The sequence below is a fragment of the Capricornis sumatraensis genome, chromosome 23 (assembly GCF_032405125.1).
Source record: "Capricornis sumatraensis isolate serow.1 chromosome 23, serow.2, whole genome shotgun sequence".
Lineage (NCBI taxonomy): Eukaryota > Metazoa > Chordata > Mammalia > Artiodactyla > Bovidae > Capricornis > Capricornis sumatraensis.
In genome coordinates, this window is record NC_091091.1 from 24,421,097 (window position 1) to 24,436,929 (window position 15,833).

General features: G+C 51.0%; 1 protein-coding gene and 1 pseudogene across 1 annotated transcript in view; one reads left to right on the top strand and one right to left on the bottom strand.

Moving 5' to 3' along the window:
* Positions 1-916: 916 nt before the first annotated feature.
* Positions 917-1,764, bottom strand: LOC138070109 (large ribosomal subunit protein eL6 pseudogene; annotated as a pseudogene).
* A 1,114-nt stretch (positions 1,765-2,878) lies between these two features.
* Positions 2,879-15,833, top strand: part of NEURL1 (neuralized E3 ubiquitin protein ligase 1) — a 71,848-nt gene continuing 58,893 nt past the window's right edge. The window contains exon 1 of the mRNA XM_068961754.1: positions 2,879-2,963. Coding sequence (XP_068817855.1) covers positions 2,879-2,963 — 85 coding nt within the window. The remainder of the gene's footprint in view (positions 2,964-15,833) is intronic.

A 15,833-nucleotide genomic window follows, 5' to 3' on the forward strand; every position in this document is an offset into this window, starting at 1 on the left:
AGCACAGAGTAATGGTATGGAGCATAACTGAGAGTTGGGGGGGGGGTGGTTCTCTGGCTGGGCTGGTCAGAGACAGTTAGGAGGTGATACATGAACTGTGCCTGAATAATGAGGAGCTGTCACATGAAGGCTTGCGGAAAGAACCACCCTGAAGAGGATGGATGAGATGCCTGAAGCCAGCCCGTGTCCTTGCTGGATTCTGGATCAGAGTTGTTGAAACCAGTCAGGGAGCTAGAGGTGATGGAAAAGGAAGGCAGATTCTCTCTCCCAGCAGGACCTTGGCTCATCTTCTAGCCCTGACCAGACAGGGAGAAGGATAGTACTGTAAACTACATGGGAAAATGATCTGAAAAAGAATGGACATATGTATATGTATAACGGAATCACTTTGCTATACACTTGAAACTAACACAACATTGTAAATGAATTATAGTCCAAAAAAAAAAAAAAAGGGGAGAAAATGCCCCCCTGTCCAAGTAGATGATGACTCCCTTCCCTTCCTGCAGGTCCTAGTATCAGTGCTGAGCTTCAGGATGGATGAGTCATGTGAACAGGTGACTTGCTGAAGGCCCTTTCCTCCAGGAAGCTTTCTTTGACTGCCACAAGCCACAGAGACCCCCACTTCTTGGAGCTGACAGAACCACTCAGTTCAGAGTTGGTGGTTCTCTGACAGTTTGTTCCTGAGATTCATCCCTGAGGCTTGGCCCTCCATCCAGTTTTCTAGGTTCAGTCTGTGTTCATCTAAAGGCTCCCAAAGCCTTTTTGTGTCCAGTAACTGAACAGCCTGGGGTTCTTGTTCTGAGTCTTTGTCCCAGTGCCCCTTGGAGCTGACTGAGAGCAAACGGTCAGGTGCTGGGTGGGATTTTTTTTTTTTTTGAAATGGACCAGTTATTTAATTATGTTCTTTGTAAGAAGTTCAGAACACTACTTTGTGAGGATAAATTCTATTTGTGAGAGCAAACACAGAGTGCAGGTAGCCCTGGAGCTGAGGGATAGCTTTGATTCTTTGCAGAATGTATGAGTCCACGGTTTTCTGATCAACCTTGCGCTGCACTATGATTTCCTATTTCTCTCTGTGTTGAAGATCTCACCCTTCTGGTGTCTGGGCTTATGCAGCTTCTTCTTAAAGTAAGCGTCAGTGAGATGTTCTGGGATTTTCACACCACTGATGTCGATTTTGGTGGAGGTGGCAATGACAAATTTCTGGTGTGTTCTACGCAGAGGAACTCAACTGAGGGACAGAGGCCCAGTCACAAGCAACAAGCCACTGCCCAGATGCTTCAGGAAAATGACCCTCTTTCCTCTGTGGTGCCCTGTGAGGATGATCAGAATAGTCCCGGGAGTGATGCCGCTGGCACGCAGCTTTTTCACATGCTTACTGAAGGGTTTTCTGCAGTGACTCAACAGCTTCTGAGGCACGTCTTCCATAGGGTAATACCTAGGCGTTTTGTGAAGTCTGACCACTTAGGTACCACCATTCTTGTCGCCACCAACTGGTTTTGTTATAGTAGCAAGAACCTGAACCTTTTTTTTTTTTAACCTTGGATTTAGCTGCTGAATACTGTCTCTGGTACAAGGCCTTCCTGGAGTACATAGCTGATCGGAATATCTGCCAATTCCTCTGACCAGGACAGGGTTTCAGCTGCAGTGGGGCTTCCCCTTCTTAACCTTCTTCACCTTTTTAGCCTTGTCGCCAGCATCAGCCTTCTTGGTTTCAGGTTTTTTCTCCTTAATATCTGGCTTCTCAGCCTTTTCAACCGCCATCTTGCAAGATAGGAAAGAGTGGGTGGGATTCTTAATCTCATCTAATTTATTCAGCCATCCATCCACTTAATTATATATATACACACACACACACACACACATATATATATACACACATATATATTTTCTGGAGCTTTTATTGTATGCCAGGCACTGTTCCTGCTACTAGAGAAATCGGAAATGAGAGTTTCTTCGTCCCGGGCCTGGTATCCAGGGAGTTCACCGTTCTTACTGTATGGTTTCCCTTGTTTTCAAGACCAAGCGCCACCGTTGGTGAGGGGAATAAACCCAACCCTTGGAGCCCCAATCTCTGTCTGATATTTGACCCCTATCTGCTCCCCCGCCAGGCCAAGACGGGCTAGTGTTGGCCGGGAACGTCGCGCGCCCCGCGCCACATCTGGCTGAGCGGGCGCGCGCGTGTCACTAAGACGCTCATTCACCGGCGCAGCTGTCACCATAACAACCGGAGCGAGGGAATCCTGGCGACGGCTGGGGGCGGGGGCGGCGGTCGCGCGGGGGACCCGGCGGGGGCGGGAGCGCGGCGTCGGGGGCGGGGGGAGACCCACCACCGCGAGAGCGCCCGGCACACCCCGCGCTCCTCGGAGCCCCGCTCCATGTCGAGCCGCCGGCGGGAGGGCACCGCGCACGTCGCCGCCTCGGTCGTCCCCGCGGGCGGGGACCCAGCCGGCCGCCAAGCCGCCGAGCCTCCGGGCAGGCCGAGCCGCTGAGCGCCCGCGCCGAGAGCCCCGACTCTATGGCCCGGGGGAAGCGTGCGGGAGCCAACAGCCGGAACCCGAGCGCCAGCGGGAGGAAGAAGGGAGCCCCGGGCGCCGCCGGCCCCGGCCCAGGGGCGCGCCCGCCGCGAAAAATGGCAGGCAGGTAGCCGGCTCGCGCGAGGAACCCCCGCGGCGGGCAGGACCCGCCGAGGACCGCGGAGCCCAGACACGGAGAGGAGAGGAGCGGCCCGCCCGCCCCCCGCCGCAGCCCCACCAGGGCCCTCCCCCGGCGGCGCGCGCGCCCGCCCGCGCGCGCACACACTTGCACACCGTACCTCCGCTCCTGCCCAGCCTCGCCTGCCCCCTGCGAGTGCCGAACCCCACTGGGGCCGGATGCCATGGGTAACAACTTCTCCAGTATTCCCTCTCTGCCCCGAGGAAACCCGAGCCGGGCGCCGCGGGCCCACCCCCAAAACCTCAAAGGTAAGGCTCCGCCGGGGCCAGGCTCAGCTGGCGGACGGGGGTGCAGGTGGAGGGGCAGGGACAGGTGGAGAGGTGTGGTTGGGGAGGCCAGACAGGTGCCACCTGTTGTGCGTCTTTGGAGGCGGGAGATGCATCTCTGACCATTGGGGGTGCGCTGGAGGTGGGGGGCTGCCGGTGATGATGGCGAAAATCAGGGAGGATGGCGTTCCGTGGGGTCTACGCAGTTCTTCCAGCACACCAGAAACGTCACTGGAGTCCCCTCAGGCCACGGTGCTAGGCGAGCGTGCCGGGGGTGAGGAAGGGCATTTGCCCGGTGGATGGGGAAGTGTGGCAGGATGCTCAGGCCGGCCAGCTAGCTGTGCTTCCCAAGAGAAGTACCACGGTCTCCTTTTTCATTTGCCCATGGCTGGAGAGGTGATGGCTGGAAACGCTAGTTGCCTTTCCGACTGGAGGGTCTTAAAAATACAGGGCCGCATAATAACAGCCTGGAAGAAGGGACCAGAGCTGGTGGCCTCTGAAGTCCTCTGCAGCTACTGACTTGTTGTATCCACCGAATCAGCTTGGTTTCTGGTTCCCCAAAGGCTAGATGTCCAGTCAGAACTCTAGAAAGGATGGCCTGAGAGCCTTGAGACAGATCTCAAGGTCTTTGCCCTCTTAAGTCCACCCACCTGCTCAGCACCCTCAGGGCCCTGTTCTTTGCTTTAGCTCTTCAGTGCTGTCTCTGACCTTTTGAAGACTCACCTGGGCCTTCTCAGGCCCTCAGAGCCCACCGATTCCCTTCAGAAAGCTCTTTTTTCTATCATCCTGAAAACCAGCTAGCACTGACTGGGCATTCAGATGACTAAGAGTCAGGAAGGGAAGCTCTTGGGCAAGTTTACAAAGAACTTTCACAAATACCTTTTCAAAAGAGCAAGGAAACTGCTCTGCATAGTACTCAGAGCTCGTCATACCCATTTCACAGTTAGGAGAACCAGTGCTTGTTTCAGGATCCCAAAGCCAGAGCGGCAGAGCTAGACTGCAGACCTGTATCTTCTGTCTTGGAATGCTACCCTCTCTTTTGCTGGACAGTTAACCTTCAGAACTGGGGAGAGGAGAAGAGACAGGACCACAATCCTGCATTCTAACTCTGACACTTAAAAAACCACCTCTCACTCATCTTGAGCACATTAATGGGTTTATTGTCTTTCTGAAAATTAATATGGTGGCACACATCAAACCCTTTTAAAATATCATTTCCATTGGCCTTGTGACTCTGCCTGCAGAATCGATCCTGAAGAAATGGAGATGAAGGCAAATACTTGTATACAAGCCTAGGATGCGATGGCAGTGTTGTTTGTACTAGAAAACAATCTAAATGCCCTGTAATCATGGTGAATCCTCTTGGTGGAGTATTAGGCAACCTTTAAAATAGTATTTTTGAAGAGCATTTGATCACTTGGGAAAATGCTCACAGCAGCGTAATGACAGTTGTAAGAAGCAGTGGCAAAGCTGTATAAACAGCAGAGCCCAATTTTGTTAAAATGTTATGGATGCCCCTCCCCCACAGAAATCAAGCAACCTTGGAAAGAAAGTTTCCAAAAGGTTAACCATGGTTTCCTCTGGGTAATGAGATGGTATTAGAGTTTTTCTTTTCTTTTTAATATTTTGCTCTTTTCTAAAATTTCTACAACAAGCAAATATTAATTTTAATCATCAGAAATAAGCTCTAAGTATTGCAGGCAAGTATTATTTTTAATCATCAGAAATAAGCTGTAAGTATTGCATGTATGATGACTTTCTGAGCACTGAAAAAAGATTCCTAATGATGGTGGAACCTGTGTTTGTAATCCAGTTCAGTGTTCTCTCTTACATGGGAGAGAAATGAGGGGAAGGGAGAATGATTTGCCTGTTTACTCAGTGGGCCAGTCAAGAGAAGGTGGCAAAGTCAGGCTGAGTCCTTCAAGGGCAGGAGTTAGCTGGGGGCCAGTGAGCTGACTTGGCACTGGAATGCTCATCAATTACCCCGAGAAGGCTGTGTTCCATCCATGACCCTAGGGAAGCCCAGAGAAGGCTTCCATAATTGCACCCTTTTAACCTACAGTTTGGGATTGTAGGGATGTGAAGTCTCTGGGACTGGAGTCTTTGACAAGGGAGGGAGTGGGCAGGAGAGGGTCTGAGGCCCTCCTATCTCCCTCCTCCCACCCTAGCCTCCTTCTCTGCCTGACTCCGCACCTGTCTGGCCTGAGAAAGTCACCTTATGCTGCCTCCCTGATTTATAGGGATCAGTTCTTATTCAGTGGGAGTAAATGGGGGAGAAATTTTCCTCACCCCAGCAGTCTCCCTCCCCTGTCCATCTCCCTTCTGGCTTGGTTTTCCAGGATTCATTCTCCCCTGTCCCTAACCACACACCTACAGGAGGGGCCATGAGAATTTTGGTTCTGCTCCTACCGAGCCTGGGATGAAGGATTAGAACATGCCATGAAGGCTGACTTCCGTCCTTCGAAGGTCTAGGGCCTCCTAATTTGGCTTCTCAGCCTGACTTTTCCCCATCCTAAGAGAACCATCACTTTTATTCTGTGATTGTTTTAACGTTCACTCCAAGTTCCTTTTTAACTATATCAGCATTGAGCTAGGGGTTTTCTCTGACACATCAATGGTCATCCAGAATTCCAACCCCATTTATTGGTATGACCTTGATACTGGCTGTGATTCTAAGACTGTCCACCCCAAATTCTGCTTTGTACTCACCCAGAATTTCAACTCTGCTTCTTATCAGTATCCATCCAGAAATTTACTGGGGCAGGGAACTCTCGATTGTTTTTTCTCCTTCCATAATTGCCATCTATTGATTTCTTACCATTTTAATTAAAACAACTGGAAAGGACCTGGCATAATGGGGACCCTGGGACTCTAACTAGAGATCTAAGATTGGTCTAGCTGTCAGGCTGACATGAAATGAAGCTCTTCCATCACCTGTCAGGTGGTAGACTTTGGTCTTCTTCCTGAAGGCACCCTGACCTCACTCCACTGCTGGTGATTCACACTGGGGTCTGAACAGTGTTGGTCTAGGAGTGTCTGGGGAGAGGTCCAAAGTATAGATCCGCGATAAGGACCAACAGACAGTTGTGAAGAGCTGGTTATGTGCCTGGGTCAGGGGTGAGGGCTCGTGACATCCCTGGACATTCACAGAATGAAGATCTGCTTGATAAGGTGGGGCTGAGGGAAGGGATGGCATCAAATACTTGTTTGGATTGTTAAAATCCCAGATATGTGTGAGCAGAGGTCAGAAATGGGGAATCAGGGAAGAATTTGAGTTGGACATGGAAGGAACTGTAGAAATTGGGTAGATGGCAAGGGGTGCAGGGGGCGTCCTAGATATGGGCAGGAGGGTAGGGCAAGGGGCGTGCAGCAAAGGCTTGGGGCAGGATGAGTAAATGTGTGTGGATACTCTCAGGGATGGGCCCCGGGTGACTGGAGTAGGGGGTTCATGCTTCATGGAGACAGATACAGACAACAGAGATCTTCATCCTTCCCTCTCTTTTCTGAGTGCCTGCCTACTTGGTGCTTGGTACTGGGGGGAAGGTAACTGGGAAAGCCTTCGGGGAGGCCCAGTCTGCCGTGGTCACCCAAAGACGGGATGGGGATGGGAAAGGCCACCTCCTGTCATTTTTTTTTATTGTGGTAAAATTCGCATAACATAAAATTCACCGTTTTAACCTTGTTTAAGTGGTATTTAGTACGTTCACAATGTTGTACAGCCACCCCTCTACGTAGTTCCAGAACCTTTTCATCATCCCAGAAGGGGAGCCTGTGCCCGTGAAGCAGTCACTCCTCATTACTCCCTCTCCTGGTCCCCAGCAACCACTCGTCTCCTTTCTGTCTTTATGCGTTTGCCCACACTGGACATTTCCCTTAGATGGACTCTCAGTACATTTGTCCTTTTGTGTCTGGCTCCTTTCACTTAGCCGAGTGTTTCCAAGGTTCATCCATGTCCTAACATGTACCTTCTTTCCTTCTGGTGGCTGAATAACATTCCGTAGTGTCGATTTGCCACGTTTCGCTTACGCACTTCCCAGCTGATGGCTATTTAGATTGTTCCACTTTTTGGTTATTGTGAATTTTGTGCTGTGAAGATTTGTGTTTAAGTTTTTGTTTGAACACCCGTTTTTGGTTCTTTTGGGTCTGTGCCATGGAGTGAGCCTTCCATCTTTTTAAAGCTGGTGCTTTTGAATTGGACATTTGACAAAGCCACTGGTTGTGACGGATGTAGGGGGATCATCCCCCTCTGGCTTTGGCTGGGGGTTGCGCCTGCCAGACACCTGTTGTCTTCAAAGTCTCTTTTCTGTGGTGGCCGAGGCTCCTGACAGGCAGTGGGGGCGCGTCTAAGGTTGACCAAGGAGCTTTGACTCTTTGAGGTGGACCAGAGTGAGCTACAGGAACTTGTCTGTCAGACTCTTAACCTCCTCACTGCTCTGGGGTGGGGTGGGGGGGTGCATTTGCCTAGGACAAGGTCCTAGCCATTTTTCAGCCTTCACAGCCTTGCTGGTACTCCCCCCATCTGGGTCCTCAGCCCAGGTATTGCAGTAGCTGACCCCTCTGCCTCTCGTTCCTCCTTTGATGCTGCCAAAGGGATCCTCCTAAAGTATTCCTTTCATCTCGCCCCTCCCCTATCAATAGTCTTCAGTGTCATGACCCAGACTGCCATAATCGGAAACTTAAGGCTTCCGTTCTTTGCTCAGCTCACAGATATTCCCACAGCCCTTGTCTGGGCTGCCATGACACTTGCAGGTTAGGTTAGCTCATCTGTCCACCCCCCAGCCTTGCAGCAGACAGAGTTGGCGTGGTGAAGGGGTGGGGGCTGGCGGCCTCCTCTGCCACGCCAAGACTTCAGGGAGCTGAGTTGAGACAGCTCCCATGCTGAACCTGGAGCATCTGTCCTTCACACCCTGTTGAGTTTTTATTTAGTCTGACCTTTGAACTCTGTATTGTTAACCATCACAGTAACATTTATAAGAGCCACATGTGTTGGGTGGTTATTGCGTGCCTAGTGCTTCCATGTGGATTATTTCTGAGGGGGGGAGCTATCATTGTCACCATTTTATAGATGGAGAAAGAGAGGCTCAGAGAAGTTAAATAGCTAATCCCAGACCGCACAGTTTGAAACTGATGGAGCTGGGATTCAAACCCACGTCTCTCTGACTTTAGAGTTCACTCTTGTGACCACTGTACATTTTGCCACCATAGAATTCACTCTTGGTGGGCCTGTCTTCCATTGTGTTAGAGAAACTGGGGAGCAGTCTCCTGGCCTCTGGACAGGGCCCCAGAAGAGGGAGAGTACCATAGGGTTCTTGTGTGCTCCTTTCCAGCCCCCGACCCCACCCTTCCACCTCCTCTGCAGAGAAAATGCCTTGTAGACCCATCAGCCGGTCATCGGACACTTTCAAGAGAACTTTCTGTTCCTTTGGGCCAGTGTTTCTCAAAGTGAGGTTTTTCTCTCACCTGCATCAGCATCAACTGAAAACACATCTAAAATGCAGGTTCCCAGCCCCCAGGCCAGACCAACTGTCTCAGAATACCTTGGTGATAGAGCCCCCAAACCTGTATATTTAACAGGAGCCCCAGGTCATTCTGATATGCCTCAGAGTCTGAGAACTATCAAGGCTGTGTGGCCTCAGAACACACCCATTCTGGTATTCTTGGAGTTGGTGAAATCAGGCTTCCCAGAGGAGAGGAGCCTGAAGTTGGATGAAGATTTGGAATGGGCATTCAAGGGCATCTTGGTGAGGGCATGGAGGCAAAGGCACAGAAGTAGGAAAATGCAAGGTGCTGGCAAAGACAGTGAGCAGCCCTTCCCATCTGGGATGCGAGACCCACAGTAGGGAGACGAACGGGTCGATCTCTGAAGATAGGCTGAGGCCAGATCTCACAGGGCCTCGGATGCCAGAATGAGTTTGGGTCGATCCTGTCGGCAGTAGGAGCTATGGGTGGCTTTTGAGCAGATGAATGTAGTGATTTCCTTTAAACTGCAGCATCCGCAGAGAAGAGGGGAAGAGCAAATGAAGCATCTTGAACTGCTGGGAGATTAATAAGCTAAAGGCCTTCTGTCCTAGGCCAAGCTGAAAGGGCTGGGTGGGACAGCCAAGCTGATGGCCTCATCTAGGCTTCCCGTGGGTGAATCTGGAAGCATTTCTGACCAATGGCTATGGCCAGGAGGGCTCTTATTCCTCAGAAGAATGAAAGGATTTTTAAGAAGTGTGAGACCTGATGCTTGGCACTATGCTGGGTGCATTCTTGTAGGTTAATTCATTTAATCATTCAGTAAGTGGAAAGAAGGTATTATTATTCCCATTTTATAGGCGAGAAAACTGAGACTCATGTATTCTAAGAGTGCTGTCCAGAATAAGAAATGGCAGAACTGGGATTTTTATCTAGGACACCAAAGTCCATGAGGGAGGAAATTAGCCTTGGGGGGAATTTCTGCATATTGGGACTTTCTTCTCCCTGAGCATCTGGGATGACAAGCGCCTAGTTCTAAGATGTGTACACTGAGGTCCAGGCATTGGCTCTAAATCAGAGCCAAAGATGGTGGTGCTGTGGGCACCATCAGGGCAGTAACAGAGGAGGAAGAGGTGGCAGGAAGGAGAACAGGAGCAGGGCACTGCCTAGGGCATGCTAGGGCTGCCTCCACCTGGGTGCGCCAGCTGCCTGGGCCCATTTCCTGTTGGCCTGTGACTCTCTCACTCCTGGTCCTTCACACCCAGGGGCTGGAAGCCGAGGGGCTGCTCCTCACTGAGCTGGTTGCTTTGGCAACTCTGGGTAGGATGTGAGTGGTCTCCTTGGTAACGCCTGGGAAAACTGCCGGCGGGGCTGGAGGGAAGTGGACTGGCCAGTGGTCAGGCTGGGTGGCACAGGCAGAGCCAGGCAGGCCGCTGAGACTCCAGGCCGGTGGGGAGGGTCCGGCTTATGGAATAGCCGGGGCAGCCTGTTGGCCATTCCTCAGCAAGCTGGAGTCCAGGGGCCTTGGGGGCCTGAAGGTCTACCTGGTGAGACCAGAGGCACTAATGGGCCAGCCCAGGAAGTGGGAGGAGATGGCGGTGAGGGCCGGAAGTGAGGAGAATATAGCTTCTGGATGACAGATCCAGCTACAGGGTTTATTAAAAGATGTTTATCAGAGGTCATTACATGGATCCTGCTGCTTTAGGAAATGAGCAGGTGCTGATGTCTGTGGGGCAGGGTGGAGAGAGAAGCAGGGCTCGGAGAGGAGGAAGAGTCACCAGAAGGCAGGTGGGAGGCTTCGGCTTTCTCTGCACTCTAGCTGCAGGTCTGGGGGTAGGCAGGGCTCTGCACTGGGCTCCGGAACTGAAGTTCTCCCAGGGTGAGAGTTGGGGTTCCAAGGATACTCTGATGGGAAGGGCTCATTCTGTTGTTTAACAAACACAGACTAAGCATCAGTGATGAGGCAGCTGTTCTTCTAGGCTCGAGGATACGGTAGAACACAAGAAGATGAGGGCTCGCTGCCATGGAGCTCCCCTTCCAGCCTGGGAGTTAGCTCAGAACAAGAACGGCAAATGAACAAATGAATCAGAATATGATAGCAGTTACTCACACTTACGTGCCAGAAACTATGCTAAGCTGTTTACACCTACTATCCCCTTTAACCTTTAAAACAGTCATGTGAAGTAAGTATGATTATTATCCCCATTTATAGAGGCATAGATGGGCTTCCCTGGGGGCTCAGACAATAAAGAATCCCCCTGCAATGTGGGAGACCTGGGTTCGATCCCTGGGTTGGGAAGATCCCCTGGAGGAGGTCGTGGAAACCCACTGGAGTATTCTTGCCTGGAGAATCCTCAAGGACAGAGGAGCCTGGCAGGCTTCAGTCCATGGACTCGCGGACTCGCAAAGAGTCGAACAGAACTGAGTGACTAAGCACAGCACAAAGATGCATAAACTGAGGCTCAGAAAGGTTAAGTAACTTGCCCAAGCTCACATGGCTGGTATGAGGTGGAGCTGGGATTCTAGCCAAGATCTCTCTGACTTTGGCCCTACAACTCTAAAAAAAAAAAAAAACCAAACCCCACAGCTTTTCATTTAGAACAGTTTTAGATTTACAGAATTATTGCAAAATAGTAGAGTTTCCACGTAGTCCATGTCCAGTTTCCCTCCTTATTAGCATCTGACATTAGTATGGAACATTTGTGATATTAGTGAACCAGTATTGAAAATGGTTCTTAACTGATGTCGATACTTTACTCTGATTTCTTCAGTTTTCCCCCGTGTTCTTTTTCTGTACCAGGCTCCCATCCAAGATGCCACATTATATTTATAGCTACTACATTTTATATATACAGTTGTGTTTTCTTAGGCTCCTCTTGGTTGTGACAGTTTCTCATACGTTTCTTGTGTTGGATGACCTTGACAATTTTGAGGAGTGTTGGTTAGATATTTTGTAGACGGTCCTTTCACTGGGAGTCGTCTGATATTCTCATGATTAGACTACGGCTCTAGGTTTTGGAGAGAAAGACCATAGCGGTGAAGTCCCACTTTAGTTGCAGCATATGAACAGTACGTATCATCAACATGACTCATCACTGTGGCTGAGGACCTTGATCACAGGCTGAGGTAGAGCTCATCAGGCTTCTCCACTGTGAAGCTGAAGGTGCATTTTCCTCTCCTCCATCTTGCACTCTTTGAAGGGAAGTCGTGTGTGCAGCCCGCACTAGAGGCGGAGGGTTGTGCTCTACCCCTGGAGGCTGGGGCACTACTTTAACTGTTCCGTCAAATCCTTCTTTAGTTTCTCGTCTTTGTCGTTCAGTGGCTCAGTCGTGTCCGACTCTTTGCGACTGCAGCACGCCAGGCTTCCCTGTCCATCACCAACTCTCAGTTTCTTACACAAGCACTAATATTTGGATGAGGACTGTGAAAGAGAAGACTGGGAACTTGGGGGAACATGACCTGGTCTTGGGGGTCTGGGTTGTGAAATGACCAGGGAAGTGATCTGAAAATGAGTAGGGGTTGGCTTTGTGTCCCTGGGGGCAGGGCTGCTCCTGTCAGGTTGGGTGTAGAACTATTCATTTAGCATCTGTGACCCCTGCCCATTAAATGTCACTGGTCACCGGTGTCATTAAAAAAACGACTCTCCAATATTTTAAAAAGCACCCCAGTGGGGGAGCTCCCTGGTGGTTCGGTGGTTCGGTGGTTAGGACCCTGTGCTCTCACTGCCGAGAGCCCGAGTTCAATCCCTGGTCAGGGAACTGAAATCCTGCAAGCTGCAAGGAGTGGCAAAACATAAAAAAGCCATCCAGAGGAGACAGTACCACCCCAGTTGAGAATACTGAGCTGGGTGTGGGGGGCGCAGAGGAGGCTGCTCCTGGAAGGGGTCTGACACAAGCCGTGTTGAGGACAGAGCTGGCTCTGAGTATGTGTGTGCTAAGTCACTTCAGTTGTGTCCCACTCTTTGCTACCTTAGGGGCTATAGCCTCTGTCCATGGGATTCTCCAGGCAAAAACACTGGAGTGGGTTGCCATGCCCCCCTCCAGGGAATCTTCCCAACCCAGGGATCGAACCTGGGTCTCCTGCACTGCAGGTGGATTCTTTACGGCTGAGCCACTGGGGAGGGCTGAGTGCTGGCTGGTGTCATCCCAGCCCTCCAAGCCATGGAACTTCCTGCAGAAAATCACTGAACGGCTGCTCCCTTGCCTCTCTACCTGTGGAAGCAGGTTGCTGGTCCCACAGGCTGTCTGTGTGGGGGCAGGGCAGGAGGAGGAGAGAGAACCTTCTTGAGATGATGGAGAGGGGAGGGAAGTATGTCTTCTGGCTTTTCCAGATGGCCTTCTTTGCCTCTGTTGCCCCGTCACGCCATGCTGGCCGCTCCAGAAGTTATGTGGGGGCAGGAGAGGGAGAACTTTGCCAGGGAGGTTTCTGTCCTTCGATGAGGGTGGTGGCGCTTCCACACGCTCCTGGCTTTCATCTTCTTCTTTCCCCTTGGCTGACCCCCAGCCTCTGCCTGGCATCTACTGAAAGGCCGACCTTCTCCAGGGAATGGGGCTGTGCGTGTGTCTAGATGGGGGCGTCCAGGTACCCTTGAGAGCAAGGAGAGGAGACACTTTGCCTTTATCAGAGTTGAATGCAACTGTGAGGATGCTCCCGCTGATTCATTTCGTGTGTTGGTGCCCTCTGTGCTGGGCCTGGTGCTGGGTGTGGAGAATAGGGAGGGGGGCACTGGATGTCGTCTCTGCCCTTGAGATGCCCGTGGCCTATGAATCGCTCATCCAGTTCAGACAGCAGTGGCAGAAGGGGCCTGTAGCCCTTCTTCTCTGTGGTTGCTTTGCTTCGCTTTGCTTTCCTTTTAAAACCCTGATCTTACCAGCAATTGTCCTTCGAATACATTCTCCCTGAAGCTGGTCAGGTATGTGCATGGGGCTGGTGGAAGAGGCATAGCCACTGACTTCTAACATTAGAACCCAAGTAGACCCGAGAGGTCATTATGTTTTAGCTTCTTTCTCAGCCCAGGTTTAGAGTTCTCAGCCCTGGAGAGAGGAAGTGACTTGTCCAAGGTCAGACACCTGGATGGACCAGGTGCTAATGAGGTCTTAAGGCTCTGACCTTGCTAGATGACCTCTTCTGGATGGCAGAAGTTAATTCCAGAGGGACACCTGAGGGGGACGAATGCTTGTGGCAACTGTGATGTGTACCATCCTGAGGGCAGCTATTGAAAGGGCTTTAAACAGAAGAGGGGCTTCCCAGGTGGCACTAGCGGTAAAGAATCCCCCTGCCAATGAAGGAGACGCAAGAGACTCGGGTTCGATCTCTGGGTGGGGAACATCCCCTGGAGTAGGAAATGGCAACCTGCTCCAGTATTCTTGCCTGGAAAATTCCATGGACAGAGGAGCTACATTCCGTGGGGTCACAAAGAGTCGAACATGACTGAGCGGCTGGGGTCACAAAGAGTTGGACACGACTGAGCGGCTGAGCACACACTGAACAGACGAGTGCCAAGATCTTGTAGATGCCTTGGAAGGCTCTGGGGCCAGAGAGGGGCAGGGGAGGGCAAGGCTGGTGGCTCCTGCTCCTCTGGGGGAGGAGAGGCGTGGCTTCTCCCAGGGCAGGGCTGTGGGCAGCCAGGCAAGCAGATTGATTTGGGAGACACTTTAGAAGGTTGACTTGAAGATTTGGAGAGGTGCAACCTGTATGGATATGTGTTGGAGGATTCTGACCTCTGGGGCAGCGGTCAGTGAGGCATACAGGTGGCTCAGCTTGGAAGAGCTTGGCTGTACATGGCGAGGGGGCATCTTGGGAAGTCAGGGGTGAGCATGCTGATGTTTGAGTTTTCCCTTGCAAGCTGTGTCCCATCCAAGGCCTTGAGACCTTAGAGCCAAGAGGAGAGAGTGGGGCAGAGCTGGCTCTGAGCTCTTGGCTCCATCCCTGCCCGCTGGGATGCCATCAATAGTTAATGCCCCCTCTATCTGTCACAGGTGGCTCCCAGCTGGGTGGAGGCGGGGCCCTGGCACCTGTGCTGTGCTGTGCCTCTGGCTTCTGCTGTGGCTTTCAGTCCCAACCTGGCCAGGCTTTCTCAGGTGGCTCCTCGCTCTCCGTGGGGGCCAGTTCCCCCAGCATACACACAAACCATAAAAGGTGGCCATAAATCAGCCCAGACAGGCCAAGGCTGCTCTTGTTTTCCCAGGACTGAGATCAAAGCCCCAGACCCTCACCCTGAGGCTCAGTACTTATTAAATTATTAAACTGTGAAGGGAAGGGAAAGCACAAAGGTCTGCATGGATGGCCATAGAGTAAAAGAGAATGCGGAAAAATGGCTGAGAAACGAGGCAGCAGGTGGGAAAGGGGAAGAGAGGAGAGAAAAAAAGCTCTTTGTCTCTGCCCTGAGCTTGGAGACTTCCCAGGGGTGTGAACCTTGCATTTGAGCAGCCTCAAACCATGCCTTTCTACTTCTTCCTCTGATTTCTCAGTGGGGTCCCATGACCAGAATCCATAGCCCCACTTTACACGGGAGAATCCGAGGGGCAGATTGTCACAGGATTATCAAAGTCTGTACTTTATTTAAAAAATATTTATTTATTTGGGTATCTCGTTTGCACGCGGAATCTTTTATTGTGGCACGCAGGCTTCAGAGTGCAGAGGCTTAGTGTTTGCGGCATATGGGCTTAGATGCCCCGAAGCATGTGGGGTCTTAGTTCCTTGCCTAGGGTTCGAACCTGCATCCTCTACTATTAGAAGGCGGATTCCTAACCATTGGACCACCAGAGAGGTCCCCCAAATCTGTACTTCTAAGTCCTGTTCCAGCCTCTTTCTAGGCCTCTTCATAGGTCCAGAATCAACATTAGGTTAATATCCATTCCTGACCCTGGCTCTCAGGCTAGATTGGAGTTCGCGAAGAACCTCGTCCTGACCCCAGCAGGACCAGCAAGAACCTCTTCCTGCCTGGAGACCCTGGACTTTCCTTTAGCTTCTAGGCACAAAGACAGAGCTCAGACCCAAGAGAGTGCCTGTCCCTGATGGAGGCAACAGATTCTATCCTTGACCCTTGACTCTTCTTGATTGTAGGAAACAGCCTCCTCGCCCCCAAACCCTGCTTCTTGTAGTATAATTGGTAAATAAAATTGTAATACACTTAGAATGTACTATGTGATGATTAGGTATATGTATATATTATGAACTCATTCCTGCAATCAAGTTAATTAACATATCCATCTTCTCACATAGTTACTTTTTTTTTGTTTGTTTGGTAAGACTGTTAAGATCTACTCTTAGCAAATTTCAAGTATACAAGTATTAGGAACCATAGTCACCATGCTGTACCTTAGGTACTCAGAACTTACCTTGTAACTGAAGTTTGTATTTTTAACCAACATTTCGATTTACTGCACCTCCCAG